Source organism: Megalops cyprinoides, chromosome 1, assembly GCF_013368585.1.
Source record: "Megalops cyprinoides isolate fMegCyp1 chromosome 1, fMegCyp1.pri, whole genome shotgun sequence".
Classification (NCBI taxonomy): Eukaryota; Metazoa; Chordata; class Actinopteri; order Elopiformes; family Megalopidae; genus Megalops; species Megalops cyprinoides.
Window position 1 is genome coordinate 36,333,672 of NC_050583.1, and position 24,547 is coordinate 36,358,218.

Consider the following 24,547-nt stretch of genomic DNA (forward strand, 5'->3'; position numbering starts at 1 on the left):
GCCAGGCCTTCTTGCCCAACATCAGGGCTTGTGCGCAACACTCAGGCTGCAATTAAGACAAATTACCAGGAGATGGCAGTGAATTCACAGATTGCCTCTGTCTGGCAGACTACATCAATGAGCTCAGTAACCTTTTTTTTTTCAGAGAGAGAGAGAGAGAGAGAGAGAAATTTGCTCACTATGTTCACATTTTTAAACATTTCTACAAATCTATGAATTTTCTTCAAATATCATTTCATTTATTTTTTTAATTATTGTTGTTTTATGTAGTGGAAATAAAAGAGTCTTTAATTTAATCTCAAATCTTCTGCCATTCAGTCCTGTTTGCCGTTACCAGATTGTCTGTCTGGCATCTTGTCTGTCATTTTATGTCTGAGGATCAGAAAGCTTGAATACTTTTTATTTTTCTCCTGTGAGCAGGAGTATGTATTGTGTCCATCTATATGATTATTGGAGCTATTGTACAATAGTGTTGTTGTCCTAGTTTAGCAATATGCAGCAATACAACTTTTTCTGGATGTCACATTTACAATTTTATATACCCTTTCATGTACAGGGGAGTTGAATAAGATGGTTATTATTGTATTTTTACAGTCTGTGTTTTCCCTCTATCCTAGCACTCACAAACAGTGTAAAAGCAAGACCAAGCATTTCCAACTGCACCCATTTTTGCTCCTCTGGTAGTGTTTATTCCTAGCTACATGGGATATACCTTACCTGAACAAATGAATAAATGTAGTGTAAAAAATTTAATTGTACCCTTCATTTTTATTCCCAGAAAAGTTCATCTTCTTCATGTAAATTCTCTCTTAGTGTTTGAATGCTTTGTGACTGCATGCATCTATGTATTTCCAAATCCAGCCCCGTACAGGTAATGTCTGTGTGTTGCAACATACCAATGCTATTATTGCTAAGCTTATTTCCCAAAGTGTAATTATCTGCAGATATGATTTTTTTTTACTATGGTTTTACTCTGTTATTGTGGCAATACATTTAAGTGATTTTAACTTAAATATAATTTTATTTTAAATCAGAATTGTTTTATTGTTTTATGAGTTCATGCTGTTTAATAAATTGATCCAATGCATTTGTCTGTCTGCATTTCTGAAACTTTTTCTGTTCCCTACTTCTGTCAGTTTTCAGGCTCTGTGCTATGTTGGGTGGGCTGTAGCCTGGCGTATGAAGGCATCAATCATCGCCAAGGATAGATTGTTTATGGATTCTCAAAGGTTGGGTATAACACTCAGTGTTTTTTGTTCTTTGTTTAAAGCACCATTTTCTAACCTATTTAGATGACAGTGTGTGTGAATAGGATGGAATGTATAAATATTCTAAGAGGAGATTTGTTTTACTCCTCATGAGCAGTGAGGATGCCCATGTCGTCTGTGTCTCATCACTACTTATACAATGCTTTGGGTTGATCCTGGCTGTATGAAACATCTGAACATCTGAGACAGAGATAAGTGCTGCAGAGTGCCACAATGTAGAGATAACATGAACAACAAAGTGATCAAAATTGTCAAAGTGGTTAGATGCATAATGGTATTGTTGTCAAGAACTTTAATCGGAATGCTTGGTGTCCTAACAAATAAGAGTTCTTATGTTTACAGTGCTATTTAGTTACATTAGTGAAGGTGAATGGTACTCCAGTCCAACGGACCCTAGATGTGTCTTATTTTTATTCAGTCTGTAAAGTGAACCCTTTTGATGGTATTCTTATTCACCCCTTGAGGTCATGCACCCATTAGTCAAGGGGAATCAATGTATTATTTGTATGTGTAATATCTGTTAATGAACAGAAGTGTAGTTACTACCTTCAGAACATTTGGTTTCTATATCATTGCGATTTTAGTTACATACCAAGAAGAGAATGCTTAGTGGCTGTGACTAAGCTACATCAGAACATTTAAACAGAGTATCCATTTGAACATTGCAAGCACATCTAAAGAGCTCAAAAGAGAATTATGTACACAGTGTGTGTGCTAGTTTGAACCTCGCGTGTTTGGACTGCCTCTCCGTCTAGCCCACACCTTCTCAATCTCCTTGTTCGGCCACTTGACAGATGCTCACTCAATCTTGCACTGATGAAAGGCCAAATGCTGGCTGAGAATGAAAAGAAAAGGAATGAGAGAGAGTATTAGAAAGGGAGGTGTGTGAACCTCAAATACCAGCCACAAAAAATAAATAAATAAATGGAGAAAAAGAGTGTTTATTTAATTTGTTTAATCTGACAGATCATGGATCTTTCGTCTAGTGCTAATTGAAAGGCAAAAAAAACAAACAAAGAGAAAAGAGAGAAGTTGCGAGAAAGGGACGATTGATAGAAAAAAGCAAGAGGTATAAGAGGGAGAACTCTATGGCTTTAACACTTCACTATACAAACCATTGTTGATTTAAAATTTGGTAAACTATGTTTAAGGCACTTCTGACTAGTTTCAAGCAGGCCACAAGTGATAATGAACATTTGGGTTGTAAATACTTTATAGTTCAAACTACAATCACTTGCTAATATTTAACCACTGCAGGGAAGAGTGTGAAAGAGCAAGAACAGAACAAGGAAAGGTGTGAACGTCACGTCACCCCCCCCCCCCCCCCCCCCCGAGTTTCAGTAAAATTACATTTCCATTCAAATGGAAGACAACATGTCTGTTCTCTGATGATCCCAATGACTGTTTAACATATAGAAATGAAGAAATTTGAATACGGTGCTGACTTAAAGAAAATGTAAGAGGGGCAAAACAGGAAATAAAGCTTGTATGTATCTGCACTCTTCTCTATACACTAAAAGTTTCAGTTTTCAGGCTGTATGTATGGTTTTAACACCTTTGTTCTAAGGTGCTGTGTCTAGTTTTCATTAATCACTGTCAGCCTCTAAGCATTGACCCCTCCCTCTCCCCCTTCCTCTATATATAAAGGAGAGACACAGCGAGAAGATAAGAACTTAGTCTTGAACAAATCAGTTGCCATGAAGTTTAAAGTCCCTTTCTATTTTTGCCTCCTGACTGTAATAAAACATGGTGAGTATTCTGTTATTGTGCTTCTAGTAGTGATCACAAACAAGCTTTAATTTACTGATAGCAAAGTACTCAGATGACTTACAAGGTATTTGCTGTTCATGACACTTTTTATGGTAATGGTACCTCCTGATGAATCAAATGACTTTATTTTGTAGTGCAGCTTGTAGTGCGAGGAAGACTTTCGCGGAATCTTGAAATGTAGCTGTAAATGTGAGGTGTGTGACACAGTAATGTGGTATTTATTGTACATAGTGGCACTGACTGAATTCTATGTATACATTCTTGGCATGAGAATGTATTGATGACACTGTTGTATTGTTGCTTATTCCTACAATTTGTGGTTTATTATGCTGCTGTCGGCAAACAATAAAGTACTTGTTAAAGATTTAGCCCAAAATAAGCATTTTGTGGCAGGTATTTTGAATTAAATTATGAATTCATGACAATATTCATATATATTTTGGATTTCAATTTTTTGAATGTGAAAAATATTAAGATAGTCTGTAGGGTATTGTCTAGTCTTGTCTTGCCTCCATTTGGGCTTAGCATCTTTCTGGTAGTGTTTGCCGATGGCTTTGGTTTCAGAGTTCAGAGGTGAAGGACTTGATGAGGGCCCCTGGATTGCCCTGTTGTGGGGAAATCCCAGGGTCCTCTACACTGGCAGTCAGGTTATATCACCCATGTGTCGACAGTTTTGTCTGTTTCTCTGAGTGCAAGATGTCCTCTTTCAGAAACCATTGAACAGGGTGTTCTGTTAAACTCTTTCTTCCCTATTCCTCTCTTTCCCCCTCTCTCCATGTCACTTCATCCATCACTCTGATTGATAGCGGCAATATAAACACTTTGTCCTGTAATCAGGTGTAAAATATTTCACTGCCTTTATACCAAGTGGCAAATATTTATTGTTCTAGTTATTGATTAAGCCATCTGAATAGGATCAAATTTTTTTTCCCATAGATGCACATTTTCTCTAGACCCAAATATTTACACAGCACAATGTTGCAGATTTTTTCCTGACATTTCTAAGACTGATATGCTGTCAGATCTGAAGTGAGGAGTGAGGACACCTACTAATGGAAAAATTAGTGGACCTTCCCCTTATTTTCTCTCTTTCTGCTTCCCTTTTTCGTAATCATCACCCCCTTTCTGACAGATGCTTTAGTGTACTCTTTTCCAGTAAGGAAACGTATGCTGTATTTTCTCAGGTGCAGTGAAAACCTTTCAGTGTGGGTGACGTGATAGAGGAGTGTATTTCATTGTTTCACAACTTTTTTGACTTTGATTACTATCGCCGTGGCATTTTGCCTTTCACTATAGAGAGAAATGGAGACAGAAAAAGGAAGGAAAGTCCAGTGTTTCAGAGAAAGCATTGTCAATGTGTTGTTTTATCCATTCAGTTGGTGTGTCATTTGGTAACATTCTCTATTACATTATAAACATGAATGTGAAATTATGGTTCTCTTAGACACCATAATATGAAGGTGCAGTTATAAAAGTCAGTCTCTACTGTATTAACCTCACTTCTCTCTCTGTCAGTTTCCCCGACAGAAGTCTGGGCCCACCCGCATCACTCTACAGTTCTACCTTGCTCTACCTCTCTTTCTCTCTCTGGGGAAGGGAAAGAAGAGCCAGAGGTGAACTCTTCACTCTTGGAGGTCAGCTGGATCCACAATGGGATAGTTACAGCTCTGTCTGGGACAAATGGTACCTACACAGAGGAAGGTTTTAGTTTGGATCCAAGTGCGTTTGCCAATGGGACCTTCTCACTTACAGTGCATAATACCTCACTCAGCCACCAGGGGGAGTATGTGTGCAATGTCAGCTTCAACAACACTGAGCTGTACTCTGCCAATGTGACAATCACCATTATAGGTAAGTCTTGAAGCAGTGTAAAGATGATGATGGTTTTGGTGGATTTTAGACTGAAACATCAAAGGTTAGCAGGACAAATGTGTGAGAATACTGAAGATCATTACAGGGAGGCCTTTATTGTTTTGGGAGGATAGGGAATGTGGATGTAATATTGGAGCCAGGGGCACATCAACATTTACTCTGCAGGTCTTTTGCAATCAACATGTCACTTTGTCATCAGGCAATGGAGGCCTTTCTTGACCCAGAAAACAGTGTTTACAATGGAAAAAGTCAAACAGTGGAGCACTTTAGCCATTATGACATAACAGCTGCAAGAATGCTGACCCATTTATGACAACTTTGTACAAATGGTTATGCATTAGTCATTCCCTTCATTATTTCATTTTAGCTGTGCACCCTGAGCACAATGCTTACAATGATCGCCAAATGCACCCTACCATTACCCGTAACACACCATGAGCTGTTTTCCTCACTCTCCCTCTCTCTTTCAGCTCCACCCTCTCTCACTATCCCCTCTTCAGTGGTGGTTCTGAACAGGGAGAGTGTGATAAAGTGTCGGGCAGAGGGGTTCACGCCTCCTCTGATCTACTTCTCTTGGATGAGAGGAGGAGAGGTGGTGAGACGGCCACGGCCATTCAGGGCAGTCAACCGCACCAGCGATGGCTATTTCTGGGCCGTGAGCAGCCTGGCTCTCACTGCCACTGCCCAGGACAGGGGCGTTAACTACAGCTGCGTGGTGAATCACACAGCCCTGAAGGAGCCTCTGGTCCTGGAGTTCCCTCTTAGCTTTACCCGTGAGTGTCATTACCCACCATTTTCTCCTTCTCTCCTGTTTTAATTTTACCTTTTTTTCCCTGTTTCTCCTTTTATGTTTGTGTGACACCTGTCTCTCAGCCAATCTTTGAGCCAGCAGAGAACAGATTTTGACTAGTACTGAATTAATCTGGGTCGGACAGTCAAGCAGAAAGCAACAACTCTTTTCCCTATAAATAACACGAGGCCAGGTCCAGTAATGGAGATCGTGATTTGGCTGCTTTAGCTACTCTGTTGTAAAGTGTGACTCATTAGGTAGGCTAATGCTACTAAAATGAAATCTGACTCGAGCCCCCAGACATTCTTAAATAGACACAAATCACTGCAGAACCACAGGTAATGTTATGGCAAATGTCAGTTTACTTATTTGAAAATTCCCCCTCCTCTGAAAAAACACATTCAATGAAAACAAAAAAGTCCGTCTTCCACTGGAAGACAAAAAACTTGAGCTCACTTTTTCATTGTGTGAGGGCTCACACTCACCTGTGAGAATTTCAGAGATCAAGGCTGGAGGCTGGAAGTCGAGTATGATGGTAGTGGCCTTGCTTCATGTTAGAAAATGGCACCGGCATCCTCCAGCAATGCAGAGGTGGAAAAACCCTGGCTTCAGAAAGTAAAAGTTTGTGTTACAAAAGGCCAGAGTCTTCTGCTGCAACAAAACCATTCCTCCTCAGGAAAGAGTTTCACGGCAAGAACTTTCTGTGATGCCAACCCACCAGCAGGTTTAACAAATGGTTTTTCCTATGAACTCTGCTAAGAAAAACTCCTACACCTCACTTTCTCTGCCTGCTTTTTCCTTAGCTGTAGACACTTCAAACTCAAATGCATAGCAGACAAGAATCCCAAAAACCAGACAGTGACCCAAAAACAAATTTATGCAGTAAACTGTACAATCAATAATCTTACAGATCAACTTGTAACAGAGGGATACATGATACAACCTGATACATGATAAATCACAAAAGAGGAACCGACCTGACCATTATGATTAAGCCAAAGTGCAAGAGAGTGCACAAAGTTAAAATAAAACAAACATTTTCAAAGGAAAATTAACCCTTTTCTTTCAGTATTACCCCTCTGTTTCCAAATGGATTACACTTGCTTTTGTTTTTTCCTTGCTTTCCTGACTGCATGGCTTGGATCTGACCACAGTATACCAGCAGCTAAAAATAATTATACTAAAACAGAAAAATTTGTACACTTATATTTGTATACCAAGTGAAAAAAAATCAAAGAAGTCAAATGTTATAGCACTCACCACTTGCACTCAGCACAATGAACGTCTGCAAAAATGATTGTAGGTTATGACTTTCCAATCTCAATGTTTATTTGACTAGGGATTTTTGTCATTTCTGCAATGCTTTGTGAGGTTTTTGTTGCTCAAATACCTAAACTAACCCTCTTGCTAAGACTAATTTTTAGGCATGGTAAAAGTTGATTATGATACCACACATATAACAAATATTTCTTGAATTCTTGCATTTTAATGACTTTACACCTCACACATTTATGACCACATACTGTCGACAAAGGTCTGGACATCCTTTTGTTCATATAAATTCACTGTAGTTTGGTTTCCAATATTTTCACAATTTAATTAAAATTTGTTTACTGTAATGAATACCTCTCTATCTCACATTATTTATTCACATTGTCAGTAAAGTGACAAGTGGTTTAAGTTTGTTGTCTTGTCTTAAATCTGGCTACCCTAATATAAGGAAAGCCTTCAAATCAATTGCTCTGTCTAGGGCTGGTCAAACAGCACAGTTCATGATATTTAGGTGCTTCCAGATATGGTGAGTAATTCTTTTTACTGTGAGAGCATGTGTGGTGAAGGCATCTCAAAGGACTCCTTCATTTATTGTTATCTGAAGTCTCCACAGAAACAAGGGCAAGATGGGATCCATACATTCATTAGCCTCTCTCTCTCTCCCTCTCAGAGCTCCCCACGGTCACTCTCTCCACCATCCACAACTCATCTCCGGCCTCCCCTCTCACCCTCTCCTGCGACATCAGTGGATTCTACCCCAGGGAAATCTCTGTCTCCTGGCTCCAAAATGGCTCGATTCTGCCTGATCCTCCTCTGATCCAGCCTGGCCTTGACGGCTCTTTCAAGACCAGACATTTTCGTACTCTGAGCGTGGAGGAGAGGAAGAGGTCCGGGGAGGTCCAGTGTGTGGTCCAACAGCCTGCTGTCACTGACCCAGTCTCTGCTACTCTGGATCTCTCTATCACTGATTCAATTGGTACCAAATGAGTAGCTTTGTATTTTTATTGTTAACGTCTGCATTTTTTGTGTCTGATTACATTTATTGTGTTATTGTGTGCAATTTCCATGAACAGATGCATGCCATAACCAGAAAAAAAGTTACTAAACTCCCCTCCGTCTCTCCCTATCTCTCTCAGTGGAGGAGACAGTTCTGACCAAGTCAGCCAAGGCGTCAGTAGCTCTCATGATTATCTCTCTTGTTCTGGTCTTCCTGCTGTGCTTTGGGTTCTCCTGGAGGAGGAGGGATGGTGAGTGCTCTCTGGCCCCAGTCTTAATACAAGTTAGGTAGATGAGTCACAAGACACAATTGTCTGCAGGGTTTGAATCTGTTTAAATGTGTCTTCTGCATTAATTTGTGCGTATGATGCTTTAGTGTTCATCTATCCATGTACATCACTTACATCCATGATTTTTCCATACATGTCTTTAATGCCTTTTTAAACTGGCTACATTCAACAAATGTCCCAGCAAGCAGTCAATTATGCTGAAACACTTACTAATTGCACTACTACCATTTAATTTATTCCAAAACACTAGCTGAGATCTGTGAAAAATTATCTTTAAAACAGGCACCTCATCTGCAATAACTACTGCTTTATGAATCAATATAAAAAATCACTTAAACACATGTTCCCTCCTGTGCAAATCCAACACCTAGATAGTTTAATAATGTATAATATAGTGACCTGCTGTATTATAGTGTACATTAAATTTGGATGCAGGTTCTATACCAGCCAATCTCTCTCTCTGTTCAGAGAAGCTCAAGTCCCTGAGTGTGTCTGGTGTGATCCTGCCCCCCCGGGTGATTGTGGGTCAGAAAGGCAGGGTAACTGTGAGTGTGGAGGGCAGAAGGGTGGACAGAGTGCAGACTGCTTGGTTCCTTAATGACACTCCCATCTCAGACACCTCCCATGCAGGTATGAAACAATAACACCATTCACACTCATAATATGTACTGGTTTATTTTTGGAAATTTACCAAATTGTCAACATTACTGCTATTATTATCATCATCATTTATTAATGTTTCTCTACTATTAAAGTCATTCCTAATAAACGAAATTCTGTTACTCATACATTTATAATCCATCTCTAGTCCATCTAGAATCTAAGTTACTACCTCTCCTTTTCCTCCTATTAGTTACTGAGAAGGGCCCTCTGCTCCCCCCGGGTGGCGAAGTTGGATATTACAAGTTGCACACACAACGCCCCCTTCAGTCAGGAAATGGCAGCACGCAACAGCTACTCACCTCCCTGACTTTCATCCCTCACCTTTCCATCCACAAGGGGGCTGTGTTCAAATGCCAGATCTCATACAAGGGGAAGGACAAAGTTGTGGTGGAGAGAGTGTCAGACAAGTTCACTCTATTGGGTAAAGACTTCATCTTTTTTTTCTTTCACTTTCCTTGTGTTCTTTCTTGGTTGTTAATCATGTTTCTATTGTCTTAATTTCTTTTTTTTTTTCATTTCCACGTTACATCCGTCTTTTTCAGTCATGGTTCTTATGGTCATCTTTTCTTATTTTCTTGTCTGCTTGTCTTGCTTATCTACCTCCATTCATATTCTGTATTAACCCTTTCTCTGTTTTTCAGCTGCCCCTGAAGTATCTGAGATTCAGCTCTCAGAGCCAGCTGATGGCTCAGGTATGTGTCTCCTTTCCCTAAAAATTCGGTGACAGATACTCTCTATCAGCCTGGTTTTGTTAGAGCAGTGACATAGAGTTGAGCTTTTTGAGCAACTCATAAATGAAGTTTTGCAAATGAATGTGTGACAAAGCAATTTGTTTCTAACTGACATGAATATGCAGCAATGCATATAGAGTCAGCATTAATTTGTTGTAATGCTTATTTCTTTGGATTAATTTAACTCTTATTTAGCCAGAGAAGTTAACAGAGAAACAATTCTTAGTTTTGATAACAACCTGACCAAGTGGCTGGCAACAGAGAAAGTACAAAGACATCAGACAATTGGATACAAATACACAGCACAGATCAACAGGCACATGTTGGTAAATAGAGCTTTGACCTTGTGCACAAAAACAGTAACAAATGTAAAATGACAGTTTTAGTCTCCATCATAGCTCACTCCAGCTTCTAGCTGCTGCAAACTGTTAAAAATAAAATGTATGGACCTTGGGAATCACCAGTGTAATAAGGTCACTTGATCTCAAATTGCAAGGGCTGAGGATAACATCTAACAATTCTTGAAAATAAAAGGATGTTTACCCAACACAAATCTAAAATGCTAAATGAATAAATGTAAATGTAAAATGTAAATGTAAATGTAAAAATGAACAAAATCAAATTAATCCAAGGCTTCTTATGTACAAAGGTGGCAAATTACTTAATATGCATCAGTGCAATCTTTATTCTTTAAAAGGGACACCAGTCACAAATCTAACAGCAGAAGGATGATATATGCTGAGAGTGCACTTTGAGGACATTCTGTATATAACAATATTGATATTAAAGAAAGGGAAGAATAGTCATCCGAGCTAGGTTATATTTTGCTGCATGAGTAAAAATTACAGTAGGTGCAGCGGGCATGTTTATAACCTCCAAACCCCCCACCTTTTTCCACAGGTATCGTCACTCTTACTGCCCAGGCTTCTCGATTCCACCCTGATATCATCACTTTCCGCTGGTTTTGTCAGGGGGGGGAACTTAGCCCTGTGGCACCCCCACCGCCTCTCTCTGCCCCCCGGCCTGATGCCCAAGGCTTCTTCTCAGCAGTCAGCCAGTGCAAACTGCCTCGTGCTGAGCTTGAGAGAGGGGAGACCAAAGTGTGGGTGACAGTGCACCACATGGCCCTCAAACAGCCAATCACACGAGAGACCAGAGGTAGGTAAGAAAGAGAGGCAGTAAAGGCAAAGGAATGGAAATAGAAATGCGACTTTTATTTTCAGTTGGGTTTTATTGGGCTTACATTTGTTCTTTGCAGGATTCATAAAGAGGCCTCATGTGTCTGAAATAACTTCCTGCTCGGCTGCATCCACTTTCTCCCCTGAAAACCCATTGACACTGGGCTGTGAGATCACAAGGTTCTATCCACCTGAAATCTCAGTTTCCTGGTGGAGAGTGACAGAGGGAGAGAGTGAGGAGGAAATCACGGAAGGTGCAGACATCTGGGGGCCCGCGCTGACCCATCCCAGTGCCTTCCGAGCAACTGCCACTCTGAGGAAGGGAAGGAGTGAAGGAGATGGGGAAGAGAAAAAGACAAGGATTGTATGCAGGGTGATGCACTGCTCACTGCAGGAGCCTATTGAGAGACACTGGCAGGACAACCACTCAGGTAATCATCACCTTTGTGAAAGCACTGCAGGAACATATTAGTTAGTGCCTAATTCAGGAATATTTAATACATCCTTTAGTTGAACATTACATTACATTACATTCATTCAGCAGACGCTCTTATCCAGAGTGACTTCCAGCACAAGACAACAGAAGTGTATCCATTAAAGCTGAATAAGAAACAGTGTCAGACCAGGCTAACACACTCCCAGACCAGGGAGTGTGAGCATAACACTATTCAAGCCATACCACAAGTTAACTTGTGCTATCCTAAGTTAACATAGTTAACTTAAGGCAGTGTAAAGACTTGGATTTCTAATCCCTATTAGCCTGCATTCAATCTAGCAATGGGTCAATTGGATATGTAACATGCATTCAGCTTTGTTCAGTTCTTGTCTTTTTGTTGGCATGACAAGTCAAGTCAGGTCACCAAAAGCACAGTAAGTGCAGAGAAGTGAAGAGGCTATTTAAAAATCAATATTATATTTGAATGTTATTTCATTTCATCTGTTATCTTGTTTGACCAGCTGCCATAAATGTTAATTCCATCTCTCTACCTCCCTGCCCTCCCTCAGCTGCTCCCTCCATCCCCTCCTCTATATCTGTACAATGGAAGAAGGGAGGAATTGGAGTGTTTTCTCTCACTTTGTCGGGGGGTCATCCCAGGGCCAAACTGCTGTGGGTGGCAGGAGGAGCCACTCTTTCCCCCCTCATCTCCAAGGAGAGAGAGGTAGAAGGGGAAGACGGCAGCCTGGAGCTGAGGAGCATGTGTGCCGTACAGACATTTACAGGGAGAGTAAACACCGACAGACACGTACACACCCAGAGGAATGGACACGTGCACAGTGAGTGGCTGTTCCTGTTCAACGCAATGCTATTCATCATCATTAGATCTACTGCTAATGCAGCTGAAGCACAGGCAAATGTACTAGTTGCTTTTTTCTCAGTCATACCCTGACCAAGTCTCATTGTGGCTCAGTTTATTAATGAATGGATATAGGCCCTGTATTGTTATGCTGCAACCATAATAACAGACTAATAATATACCAATGATCATATTTTTCATGTAGAGACAGAGGATGCTATGGCAGATCATGGAACAGAAGCAATGGACATTGTAGAAGAAACACAGGATGGAGAGATGACAGCAGAGCAAAAATGCTCTGGAATAACAGGAGTAAAACAAACAGGGATGAAAGGAGGAGAGACTGAAGAGAGAGAGAAAGAAAAAGAGCAGGGGAAAGGGAGCGTCCTTCCACCAATAAACACAGTGAACGTGAGAAAGGGGAATAAAGGAGAGAACAGAGAGCAACTAAGAGTGAGTGTGGAGATCACTCACCCAGCGCTTTCTCTGCCTGCATGTCGGATGTGGATAGGTAATGTACTATTAAATATTAAAGTAATACTACAAAGATGAATGCTTGTACATTAAATGTGGAACTTCTCAATTGTCATGTGTCTCTATAAATAAATGCTGCATTGTATGGCTTGCACTATGGTGGGTTATATTCCAGGCTGTGACTATAACTGTACTTTGCTGTATGTGCATCTGCATGTGAGTTTCTCTGACCATCTTTAAGGCATTTTTTTTTTCCTTTCAGAACCTGAGGAGGAATTATCATTATGATTCTACATCAACAACTACCCTTCCGACCTAAAAACACTTTATTTAAAAATTTCTTCATCTGCACTGTGTCTCACACTGTGCTCCTGGTCCTGATCAAAATCAGCATTTACCACTTGAATTTCCTTAAGCCTTTGGAGACTTGTATTTATTTATTTATCAATAGTCTTATTTTCTAGAAAATGAACTTAAAGGCATTAAAGTTGTGATATCCGTAGTAATTTCTCTTATTGATTTTATACAAATGTCTGTATCATAATCACCAAACATTCACTTTGTTTCCCACAAGACTTTTTTTTCACAGTAAATGTCATTAAACCTATAATGTAGTTTGTTCTTCAATTTTATAGTAATTTTTGCTGATACAAGTGACTCCATACATTGTCTACTTTTGTACTCACTCCCAAACTGAATGTGTCTGCATACACTTTGTGAAGAACCTGTGTGTGTGTGTGTGTGTGTGTGTGTGTGTGTGTGTGTGTGTGTGTGTGTGCGTGTGTGTGTTGATTTGTAAGTGGGCAGTATGTGGTTGTTTCTCTATGCATTATGTCTAACAGAACTGACTACTGTTGGCTTCATGCGAAAGACCTCTTCTCTGTTCCCTTGTTCACCACAGAGACAAGAAGCAGAACCAATACATTCACTCACACAACAACTCATATTCTGTCAGTAACCTGGATCTGCCTGCCTTTTTGCCACATATTATCCACATGCTGTGCACAGTGTTGTGTCCCTTTGTCCAGTAATGCACTCATCATGTCAGCATCATGTTGTTCTTGCAAACACTTGCCAGACCTGTGAGGGCCCAAATTGTATACAGCGACCAATGGAAAAGCGTTAAAGCCTAGTCAAGCTTGTGTGCTTCAAGAGGGTTTAGTGGCTTTCTCAGCTGGTTCTTTTTTTGTGAGTCAGCGCTGCTCTGTATGTACTAATATCCTGTGTTAAACTCTTTAGAGGGGGGAGCAATGGGTGAGGTTAAAGAGACAGAGAAAGATCTCAGCAGGGCCATAAATGGAGATATATATTCACACAGTAGGTACTGAACAGGAAGGTCACTAAATTTTAAACAGGAAACACAAATAATAATATTATGGTTATCAGTGTTACAGGAGGCTAGAAACTGAAAGACTATAAAAATCTGTACCTACAGTCACATTCACTGAAAGTCTGCTATGGGGGTGTCTTTTTGTAGCTGTTCAGTAGAGCTAGCAGAAGTTTATCTTTATGAGGAAGCTGGGACTGTGGCGTTTTCCGGTAAAACGCAATTCGAAACGTGACGAAAGGCAGAAGCAAGGATCAACTTCATGAAATTAGGTTTAATGTAACAACCATACACGCAAATTTAAAAGTGCCCTTCCTTCGATATAGCATTTCACACTCAAAGTTATCAATGTTTATTAAAATATGACCATTTCATACAGAACCTACGTAACCACACTTTTCTTCTCAAAGCGATGCAGAAAAGCATTCAACTACACACAATACTACTAACTTCATCTGTGGCACATCTCAACCCTCCCACCAACCTGTGTGTGTGTCTCTTCCTCATCTTAATAAAACCGGACACTTCGATACCAGGAACTGGCCAGTTTAAGAATTCATGGACGTTGCATGGGGTGTTTAAATCATGCGCTGACACCTGCACAAAAAAGTTTTCTGTGTTAGCTGTGTATCAAATACGGAGGATAACGTGGACGGACATTAGTTAAACTTTATCGTATTAACTCTTTCGACAGTTGTAACAGTTGGCGTCGTTGCTTTTTTCTCTGTCGATGATGTTCTTGAACGTTAAGAGGCTTTACAAGACGCTTCACTTCGATGTATGATGGAGAGAAACACCATCCTGTAAGCTAACGTTCCGTGCTCCCATCGATATCTGTAACCGCCCTGCCCTGACAGTGTCAAAGATTCTGACTGAGATGGATCCTTCACCCAGCCCTTTAACGCGTGTTGGACAGACGATTTGGACAATTTTGGTGAGTCTTTTCATTTCTGGTCTTGTAGCCTATTGTTAGAGCTCATGGAATTTTCATAAGTACTGGTAAGTTTTAGTAACTGAATGCTGATACTCTGATAGTAACTGATAGTTACTCTCTCGTAGTAGTTGTAACTGCTGTTTTAAAAACAAAAGATTATTATAACTAAATGTAAATATTAATTACAGTAATGATCGTAGTGTAAGTACTACTGTTACCTTTTACCTAGCCTGGCTAGGTTGAAGACACATGCAACTGTATGTGTCTGTGAATGTGTGTGTGCATACACACTTGTGTGTGAACATGTGGAGCATGTAGATACCATTTACACTTTTTACAATGCATATTATTTTTAATCATTCCACTGTGCAGTGTACTAATTCTGCCAATGTTGTAAACATGCATTTATATTTATTTGCATCCATTGCAAATGGCATAATTACAACTTTATATTTACTGAATGTAATTATCATTTTTCAGGTGAATATTTATTTTTGAGGATCATATACATTACACAGTAGTTTGTATTGCTGAGTTTTTAAAATAATTACTAGCATGCATGTCTTTTGTAAGGCTAGATAGCCAACATGTTCACTGAAACTCAGATTCCTGTTTTGCTTGTGGTTTTTAATTGAGCAAGAGGCAAGAGATCCGTGTTAATGTATGTATGGTTTTGTGTAACAGTCCATATATATATATGGATTGTTAAATACAGTATATAGTATAGTTAAATAAAAAAGTATGCCCTGTATATTAAAAGCATAAGACATTGATATGTATGTTTTGTAATTGCTTTAGTCAAAAGTAATTGATAGAAGCAAAACATTTCCCAATAAATTTTGTTTTCTCTCTCTCACACACATTCTCACTCACACAGAGCTATGTCACGGGAGTCATTGCAAGATATTTAAGAGCAGAGCCTGAGACCACAGGAAATGAGAACATAGACCCAGAGCCAGAAGACACAGTCTCGACAAGCACTGAGACAAAGTTGTGGAAAGAAGGACAGACTGGCAGAGAGGAAAGGGTTAATCAGGAGGGGGAGGATAAAGAAGAGAGAGAAACAGACAGAGGGAGTGGACACTTGCGGAGTGGAGCGGACAGTGGGTATAGACATGCAGTTGCCTGGGAACAGTGCAAGACCTCTACAGTCACAACGACAAACAGGTCAACTCAGCAATTCACAGTTAAGTACTTCAAAGGAGTAGACACAGACAGTGTTATAGAGGAAGGACAAGATGTTAGAACAGGACCAACAGACCAAAGACAAAATGAAACCACCAGTCATCTTTTCACTGATGAAAGAAATAAGAAAGACATTGAGAGACAAGAGGGAATAACAGAGCCGATTTCTCAGCAGACCACTCCAAAGAAAGAAAGAGGTGGTTGGAGAGAATGGGAAAAAAATGAGCAGGACTGTTATGAGGGCAAGAGAAAGGCGGAACGAGGAGAACAAAAAGTACCTGGGAGGTTGTGTCCTGGTGAAGATGGAAAGGCAGAACATGAACCAAAGGACAAGGAAAGAGAAAGAAAAACAGAAGGAAAGCACAAAGACCTCATCAGGACAGATGAAGTGAATCTCATTGCAAGGACAGAGGTGAAAAGTGAAGACATGAAAGAATTAGAGAAAGAAATAACAGAAGAGATGGATGAGGAAGAGAAATCGGATAGAAAAGGGATAGACAAGGAGGGGGCAGAGAGGGAAATGAGCTCCAAAAGAGTGGATGGGGTAAAAGAAATGGAAGTGCTATTTGAGATGGAGAGAATGGAGGACACAGAGGATAGCAAAAAATCTGCAGAGACAGGAAGGCATGGTAGTTTAGGAGAAACATGTGAAGTAAAAGAAGAACTAAAGGAGGAGCAGACAGAAGTAAGGAATACAGATATTGTTGAACAGAAAAGGAAGGGACAGAGAGAAAGTGAAGGGGGGGGAATGGAACCAAGGGGAGGTGAAATATTAGATGAAGACAAAGAAAGAGTTCAAAGGGGAATAGAATTAACTGTCTCTGAAAAAGCTGGACCAGTGGAGAACAATGATGCAGGTGTTGAAAGAGGTTTTCTGGTGTTAGAAGGAGCTGAAGAAAAACAAACCAATGACACACAAAAAATGTTCTTTGAAGGACAATTGGGAGAAATATCAGGTATTGAAGAAGGAAAGGATGATGAAAAAGAATCAGCACCAGTAGTGGAAAGTGGAAAAATGCACCTACCGCATGTAGAAAGGTTAGATGCCCAAGGAGGAGAGGAAACTGTCCGAGCACAAGAGATTTATAATAGAGAAGAAAGAGTGGAGCAGTGGGATGAAAAGAAAGGTGTAGCAGTTTGTGTCAGAGAAATAGAGGATGGGGGTGTAGAGACAGAAGAAAATGGAAGTGATAAAAAAACTAAAGTAAGAGGCAGAGATGAAGATGAATGTAAAACAAAGACATTACACTCAAGTGAAAACATTGAAGGATATGCAGATATTGAAGGAGTCTTATTACTGAGAGAAAAGCGAGATGGAGAACTGACAAAAAAGGAGACAGAATTAGAGGATCAAAGTAATAACGATACAGAGGACTTACCTGGAGGACAGGAAGAGGTACATGGAGGAAGACAAGACAGAGGAATAATAGATAGATTTGAAGAGGAGAGAGGTGAAGAGGTAGATGACAGAGAAGAGCATAATGGACATGTGAGAGTAAAACGGACGGAGATCAAAGCAACTTTAACAGAAGGTGAAATAGAAGAGGGAGTAGAAACAGATAAGAGCAACAATGTGAAATATGAAGTAGAAAGAGAAACAGAGTTGAAATTAAAGACAGAAAACATTGAGACAGCCACAAAGATGGAAAAGACAATGAAAGAGGAGGAGTCAGGAGACCAAATAGATGATGAAAAAACAGAGGGAGAGGTTGAAGAAATGGAGAAAACAGAAGATGATATAAAGGAAAAATCTAAATGTAAACAGATCAAAGTGGAAACAAACTGGAATAAAGAATCAGAAGTTGTGGTAGAGTCAAAGGTAACAGAGTGGGACCAAGGAAACATAGGAGAAGTACAGGAAGACAGAGGGATATGGGAAAGAGAGAATGTGGTACACAATACACATGAAGGGAGAGATGAAGTAATAGCTGCACAAAGAGAGAACACAGACCAGGGTCTGAAAGTAGGACAAGATGGAGAAATAGGAGGGCATGGAAGAGAAATTGGGAAAAACATGACAAAGGACAATATAGATGGGAGGGGAGACGGAACTATGAAAGTGCAGGAAGTCTATGAAAGGGACATATGGACATTTGGAGTGAAGGAGGATGAGGTAATTAGCGAGGCTGATAGAAGCATAAGAGAGTTAAATCAAGGTAGCACAGAAAAGGAAGAAAGAAAGGATGAAGGTGAAATTGAAAGTGATCTGAAAGAACCTGAGGTTGAAGAAAGTGAAATCAAGGGGAGAGCAACAGAATGTGAGGTAGGTGGAGGACAGATAGTGAGGGAAATTTTACTAAGTGTAAGAGATGATGTAGAACCGATTTGGAGAGAAGATGAAATCAGAGGAGAGTTGGAGAGTGAAGGGGGAAAAGACGTTAAAGCACAAGTAAAAGAGGCATATCAAAAAGGAGAGACAGAGGAGTTTAGCGGCATAGAAGAGGATGAAGGTTTTAAAAAAGGAGAGAAAGAACACACAGATCAAGTAAACATAATACTTAATGAAGAGAGACAGGGAAGAGAAGTAATTGATGAAAGAAAGTGTGTGGAGGTAGAAGTGCAAGAGGGACAGTTTAGTGAACTTGTGGCAGAAGGACAAGAAGATGAGAGACAAGCAGAACAAGAGAATAGAGAAGAAGCAGTAATGGAGGAGGGAGACGTGGGAAGGGGTGTTGGTGTAACAGTGGAGATAGAAGCTGAATCAGTGGATGAAGAGAGAGATGGTGAGGCTATGAAAGAAGGGGAAAGAGAGGGTCTGGTTATGACAGATGGGATGGAAGAGGAAAATGTAGAAAAAGATACAGAGTTAGAGGATATTGGTGGAGAAGAAACCAAGGTATTGGGAGGAATGGAAGCCCTGCCAGGAGAGGAGAGAAGAGTTTCTGTCAATAGGGAGCAACATGATGATTTAGAAGGAGAAACAGCAGGAGAGAAAGAAAAGGGAGAAATGAAGGGAAAAGATGATGAGGTCAAGGAGAGAGAAGTGGACAGTGAGGAGGGCGAGCCCACTAAAGCACAATTGGATATGCATGAGGAAATAGAGGAAAAGACTATCACGGGCAATGAAAACAGAGAGCGTGAGGTTCTAAATGTGGACAAAGACACTGATGAAATGAGGGAGTGCATAGATAGAGAGATAGAGGTCGAGGGAGGTGAAAATGTAAGGGAAGGACAAACACCTGTTGAGCAAATTAACAAAGATGGACTGTATGAAGAAGCAGATGAGAGGAGAGAAGATATACCAAAGGAAGAAGACAGAGGACAAACAGAAACAGGGACAGATAAAAATATAGATGAAGGAGAGGTAGCGACGACATGGTATATTGATGTAGATGAGGGAATCCTAGATGTTGACAGAAATGAAGTCAACAAAAGAGAAGTGAATGAAAGTAGTAAAGAAAAAGAAAATGGAGATTACTTTGAGAAAGATAAAATAGAAGATGTTGAAGTGGGAGAAACAGAGGTTGAAGAAAAAGAAACAAAGGGGGCAGCAATAGAATGTGAGATGGGTAGAGGACAGATAGAGAGAGAAATTATACTGGCTCAGACAGAGCAAGTAGAAGCAGATTGGAGGGAAGGTGAAATCAGAGGAGTGGATGAAGGAGTGAGTATGGACACAGAGCAAGAAAAAGTAAAACTTGCAGAGAGACAGGGAAGAGAAGTAGTTGATGAAAGAAAGTGTGTGGAGGCAGAAGAGCAAGAGGGACAGTTTAGTGAATTTGTGGCAGAAGGACAAGAAGATGAGAGACAAGCGGAACCAGAGGATAGACAAGAAGCACTAGTGGAAGAGGGAGATGTGGGAAGGGGTGTTGGTGTAACAGTGGAGATAGAAGCTGAATCGGTGGATGAAGAGAGAGATGACAAGGCTATAAAACAGGCAGAAAGAGAGGGTCTGGGTATGAGAGATGGGATGGAAGAGGAAAATGTAGAAAAAGATACAGAGTTAGAGGATATTGGTGGAGAAGAAACCAAGGTATGGGGAGGAATGGAAGCCCTGCCAGGAGAGGAGAGAAGAGTTTCTGTCGATGGGGAGCAACATGATGATTTAGAAGGAGAAACAGCAGGAGAGAAAGAAAAGGGAGAAATGAAGGGAAAAGAATATGAGGTCAAGGAGAGAGAAGTGGACAGTGAGGAGGGCGAGCCCACTAAAGTACAATGGGATATGCATGAGGAAATAGAGGAAAAGACTATCGCAGGCAATGAAAACATAGAGTGTGAGGTTCTAAATGTGGACAAAGACACTGATGAAATGAGGGAGTGCATAGATAGAGAGATAGAGGTCGAGGGAGGTGAAAATGTAAGGGAAGGACAAACACCTGTTGAGCAAATTTACAAAGATGGACTGTATGAAGAAGCAGATGAGAGGAGAGAAGATATGCCAAAGGAAGAAGACAGAGGACAAACAGAAACAGGGACAGATAAAAATATAGATGAAAGAGAGGTAGCGACGACATGGTATATTGATGTAGATGAGGGAATCCTAGATGTTGACAGAAATGAAGTCAACAAAAGAGAAGTGAATGAAAGTAGTAAAGAAAAAGAAAATGGAGATTACTTTGAGAAAGATAAAATAGAAGATGTTGAAGTGGGAGAAACAGGGGTTGAAGAAAAAGAAACAAAGGGGGCAGCAATAGAATGTGAGATGGGTAGAGGACAGATAGAGAGAGAAATTATACTGGCTCAGACAGAGCAAGTAGAAGCAGATTGGAGGGAAGGTGAAATCAGAGGAGTGGATGAAGGAGTGAGTATGGACACAGAGCAAGAAAAAGTAAAACTTGCAGAGAGACAGGGAAGAGAAGTAGTTGATGAAAGAAAGTGTGTGGAGGCAGAAGTGCAAGAGGGACAGTTTAGTGAATTTGTGGCAGAAGGACAAGAAGATGAGAGACAAGCGGAACAAGAGAATAGAGAAGAAGCAGTAATGGAGGAGGGAGACGTGGGAAGGGGTGTTGGTGTAACAGTGGAGATAGAAGCTGAATCGGTGGATGAAGAGAGAGATGGTGAGGCTGTGAAAGAAGGGGAAAGAGAGGGTCTGGTTATGACAGATGGGATGGAAGAGGAAAATGTAGAAAAAGATACAGAGTTAGAGGATATTGGTGGAGAAGAAACCAAGGTATGGGGAGGAATGGAAGCCCTGCCAGGAGAGGAGAGAAGAGTTTCTGTCAATAGGGAGCAACATGATGATTTAGAAGGAGAAACAGCAGGAGAGAAAGAAAAGGGAGAAATGAAGGGAAAAGATGATGAGGTCAAGGAGAGAGAAGTGGACAGTGAGGAGGGCGAGCCCACTAAAGCACAATTGGATATGCATGAGGAAATAGAGGAAAAGACTATCACAGGCAATGAAAACAGAGAGTGTGAGGTTCTAAATGTGGACAAAGACACTGATGAAATGAGGGAGTGCATAGATAGAGAGATAGAGGTCGAGGGAGGTGAAAATGTAAGGGAAGGACAAACACCTGTTGAGCAAATTAACAAAGATGGACTCTATGACAAAACAGACACTGATGTGGGAAGAGTTGATGTTTCAAAGGAGAATGTGGGAGTCAGGGAGGATGAACAAACAACACAAGTGGATGGAAAAACAGAATTCTACCAACAGGTAGGAATCACACGTATTATAACTTATTTAATAGTTTGTAACTCTTTGGAAGGGGAAGAGACATCTCTTATTACTATTACATGGTACCGATAAACTGCATTGGAATTGTGATTACTGTTATTATAACTAATCAAACAAAGTCCATTAAATTGGTTTTCTCATCATAGATAATTAAAGCAATACTTTAATGGAGCTTATTCCTTAATAACTTGTTCTAAATTAAACAATTTACTTGGATGAGGGGGTCAGTGTTGAGAATTCCCTTGTTATGTTTCATTTCCACAGCTTGATACACCTTCTTTGGATTTCACTGCTCAAAAGTCACGAATTGCCCTGAAGAACCCCCTCACTCGCCGACCCAAGGACCCCCGCACTCTCCTCCACATCCCCTCCCTATCCCCCACACCCTTAACAACACCACAGCCTGAACAACTCAACATAGGGCCTGTGGGGGTAAAAGTGGGAGGGGCCGGGACGATAGGAATCAGACTGCCAGGTATGTCCGGTAGAGAGGAAGAAGAGCTGGGTGCGCTATTTGCCAACAACGACCATGACAGTAGCTGAGTAAATTGGTTCATTTCTAGGTCAGAGAATGGAATGATAAAAAAGAGCTTTTGAAAAAAAAGCTGTTCTGTTGGTATTAACACATGCTGTCTTAATCACTGTGTACATTTTAAGGACACAATCTTAAGCAACATATTACTTGCAAACAAAGACAGAATAGCACTTAAGATGTTCTCCTGCCGTTGTTGTACAGGTATAGGTGGTGGGCTTCCAGTGCTGAAGAAGACACAAGGAGGAGTGAAGGAGAGGGAGAATGTCACAGCACAGGTAAACACACTGACTGACTTTTATTTTACTCAGACATTAATCAACCAATAAGTACATGGCTTGTGCTCACTGACTCACTGACTGATATTGTAATGCAGTAACTTTTCAAATGTCTTTCAGATCTTTCTAATCTTTTTAATTGGACTACCTAGGCTTTGTAATGAGAGCATGACAGTGAGGAAATCAATTAACATAGCCACATCCTTGTATCAGTGCCTGTTTTGTTTTGATTTTGCCCAGAACCCTGACAAGGAATTAATCTCATCTGTCAGTGATGTCAACAAGGAGCCAAGAAGTGAAAAAGGAGGCATGATTGGAGTCAAAATGGGTGGCATTGGGGCGATTGGAGTGAAACTGCCAGGTAGGTGTTACATAGTAGATTTCTATATCATTGTGACATCATCGGACTGTGTATTAAGGTTCTTGATGTTTTTGTGCAGCTTTTAGCACAGGGCTCCCAGTGCTGAGGAAGACAGGCAAAGGAATAAAAATGAGAGAGGTAAGAAGGGGACAGCAGGCTACTAACCATCAGACTCAATGAAACGATACATGACAGAAACCAATTGTTGACTTTATGCAGGTCAGCTAAAAGACTGATGTAGATTTCATCTTCCTGCAGACACCAGAAGAGAACATGACCTCTCATAGTGACAGAGAAGGAGCAGGCGTTGTCAAAGGTGTTGGAATTCCTGCTGTCAAACTGCCAGGTGAGAGATAAAAAAGGCACTCTCCATTAGTGCTTTATGTGGTTGCTGACTACATTGCTGTTACAACAGTTACAACAATGAGACTTAAATTAAATTACATGCCATCTCCCTGTAAATGAAAGAAAGTAACGTGTGTTATCCCATGGTGTGGTGTGACAGTGATGTTGTTCTGCAGGTTTTGGTCCAGGATTTCCTGTATTGAGAAAAACAGAAAGGGGAGTGAAGATTAGAGAAGACACAGAGGGCTGTGCACAGGTAGTGTCTTAAAGACACACCACACTTTTGTGCCAATGACTATGAATGATTGTGGTTGTCAGTTTTGTGATCAGAAGTCTGCAGCATTAATTGTCTTGTTCAGCAGAAATCAGAGGTTGAAGAAAATGTGTCTGATAAGGGTCCACAGGAGAGGCTCACCAAAACCAAACCCAAATGGACACCACCAGGGAAAGCTGGGTAAAAAAAACAACAACTTTTGAACCAATTCTGAAATTATTTCAGTACAGGGATCCTATCAAGTACAAGATTTGTTCAAGTTCTACTTCATGTAGAATTGTATAGTATGGCATGAAAAAAATATTTGGTTAATATCTGTCATAAAATATCTCTTTCTCCATCTTACTTTTATATTCTTATTATTAAATGTAACCAGTTCTATCACTTGAAATCTAAACCTTACTGATAACTGTTGCTTGAATATTAACTTTCTTTGTCCCATTGTCTCTCTATGTAGAATTGGAGCAGGCAGCCATCCAGTGATGGCAGAACTTAAAAACAAGTTGGAGAAGACAGAAGAGTAGTGAGACTGAGAAGGATCTGTGGAATTTTTATTTTATTTTATTTTTTTTTAAACTGGTTTATTTTCTCTGCTGGCACCCTTAAACAGGATACCTTACAATGCTTACTATCTTATCTGTTACATGTAAATGGTATATGTCATTTAGAATGCTGAGGCCATTTATACATTTAGTAAGGCAGCCAACTTTAAAAAAACATAAATATCATATTAAATATCATTGATTATTATGTTGCACAACCCAGAAGTCCCTCACTCTATCATGACAGTAGATGCAAAGAACTTGATGGAATGAACTGTATAGCTTCTGCAATACTTGTAACCATCCCCTCTTATTACACATTCTTCCCACACTGTACTTTTTAATACATTGTCAATATATTGTATTATTTCTTGCATTTGCACTATTTCTAATTTGAATACAATATTCTCCTTTTTGTTTACTGTTCCACAGCTTGTTTTTATCAGAATTATTTTAAACTTCTTGCTCTTTAATTGGAATTCAGTTCTTTTTTTAGTGTTTATAGTTTATATAAAGTGATGTATTTTATGTATTTTGTGATATATGTAATAGT

At 40.1% G+C, this 24,547-nt stretch overlaps 2 protein-coding genes across 4 annotated transcripts; both read left to right on the plus strand.

Annotated features, from left to right (window-relative positions):
- Nucleotides 1-3,586: 3,586 nt before the first annotated feature.
- si:ch211-180a12.2 lies at nt 3,587-12,887 on the plus strand. Its single transcript, XM_036536721.1, has 12 exons — nt 3,587-3,611; nt 4,635-4,889; nt 5,381-5,655; nt 7,621-7,948; nt 8,109-8,219; nt 8,727-8,888; nt 9,112-9,342; nt 9,563-9,613; nt 10,553-10,810; nt 10,911-11,261; nt 11,836-12,105; nt 12,862-12,887. The coding sequence occupies exons 1-12, from the start codon at nt 3,587-3,589 to the stop codon at nt 12,885-12,887; spliced, it is 2,343 nt and encodes a 780-aa protein (XP_036392614.1).
- A 1,602-nt stretch (nt 12,888-14,489) lies between these two features.
- si:ch211-136m16.8 (early endosome antigen 1) lies at nt 14,490-24,418 on the plus strand. 3 transcript variants are annotated; one of them, XM_036545880.1, is made up of 10 exons: nt 14,490-14,860; nt 15,738-21,641; nt 21,927-22,137; nt 22,399-22,472; nt 22,713-22,833; nt 22,913-22,971; nt 23,092-23,179; nt 23,355-23,434; nt 23,538-23,632; nt 23,910-24,418. In XM_036545880.1, the coding sequence occupies exons 1-10, from the start codon at nt 14,804-14,806 to the stop codon at nt 23,974-23,976; spliced, it is 6,756 nt and encodes a 2,251-aa protein (XP_036401773.1). In that variant the 5' UTR covers nt 14,490-14,803; the 3' UTR covers nt 23,977-24,418. The 3 variants fall into 3 exon arrangements, with proteins under 3 accessions (XP_036401773.1, XP_036401782.1, XP_036401790.1); XM_036545889.1 differs by having other exon boundaries at nt 23,541-23,632; XM_036545897.1 differs by lacking the exons at nt 22,913-22,971; nt 23,092-23,179; nt 23,355-23,434; nt 23,538-23,632; nt 23,910-24,418 and having other exon boundaries at nt 22,745-22,760.
- The last annotated feature ends 129 nt before the right edge of the window (nt 24,419-24,547 follow it).

Excerpts from the sequence above, each read along its gene's own strand:
- si:ch211-180a12.2 (XM_036536721.1), top strand. The coding sequence starts at position 3,587 with ATGGCTTTGGTTTCAGAGTTCAGAG. Across the intron at positions 4,890-5,380 it reads TGTGACAATCACCATTATAG|CTCCACCCTCTCTCACTATC; the intron begins GTAAGTCTTGAA and ends TCTCTCTTTCAG. Across the intron at positions 11,262-11,835 it reads CTGGCAGGACAACCACTCAG|CTGCTCCCTCCATCCCCTCC; the intron begins GTAATCATCACC and ends GCCCTCCCTCAG.
- si:ch211-136m16.8 (XM_036545880.1), top strand. The coding sequence starts at position 14,804 with ATGGATCCTTCACCCAGCCCTTTAACGCGTGTTGGACAGACGATTTGG. Across the intron at positions 22,473-22,712 it reads GGGAGAATGTCACAGCACAG|AACCCTGACAAGGAATTAAT; the intron begins GTAAACACACTG and ends GATTTTGCCCAG. Across the intron at positions 23,435-23,537 it reads ACACAGAGGGCTGTGCACAG|CAGAAATCAGAGGTTGAAGA; the intron begins GTAGTGTCTTAA and ends TGTCTTGTTCAG.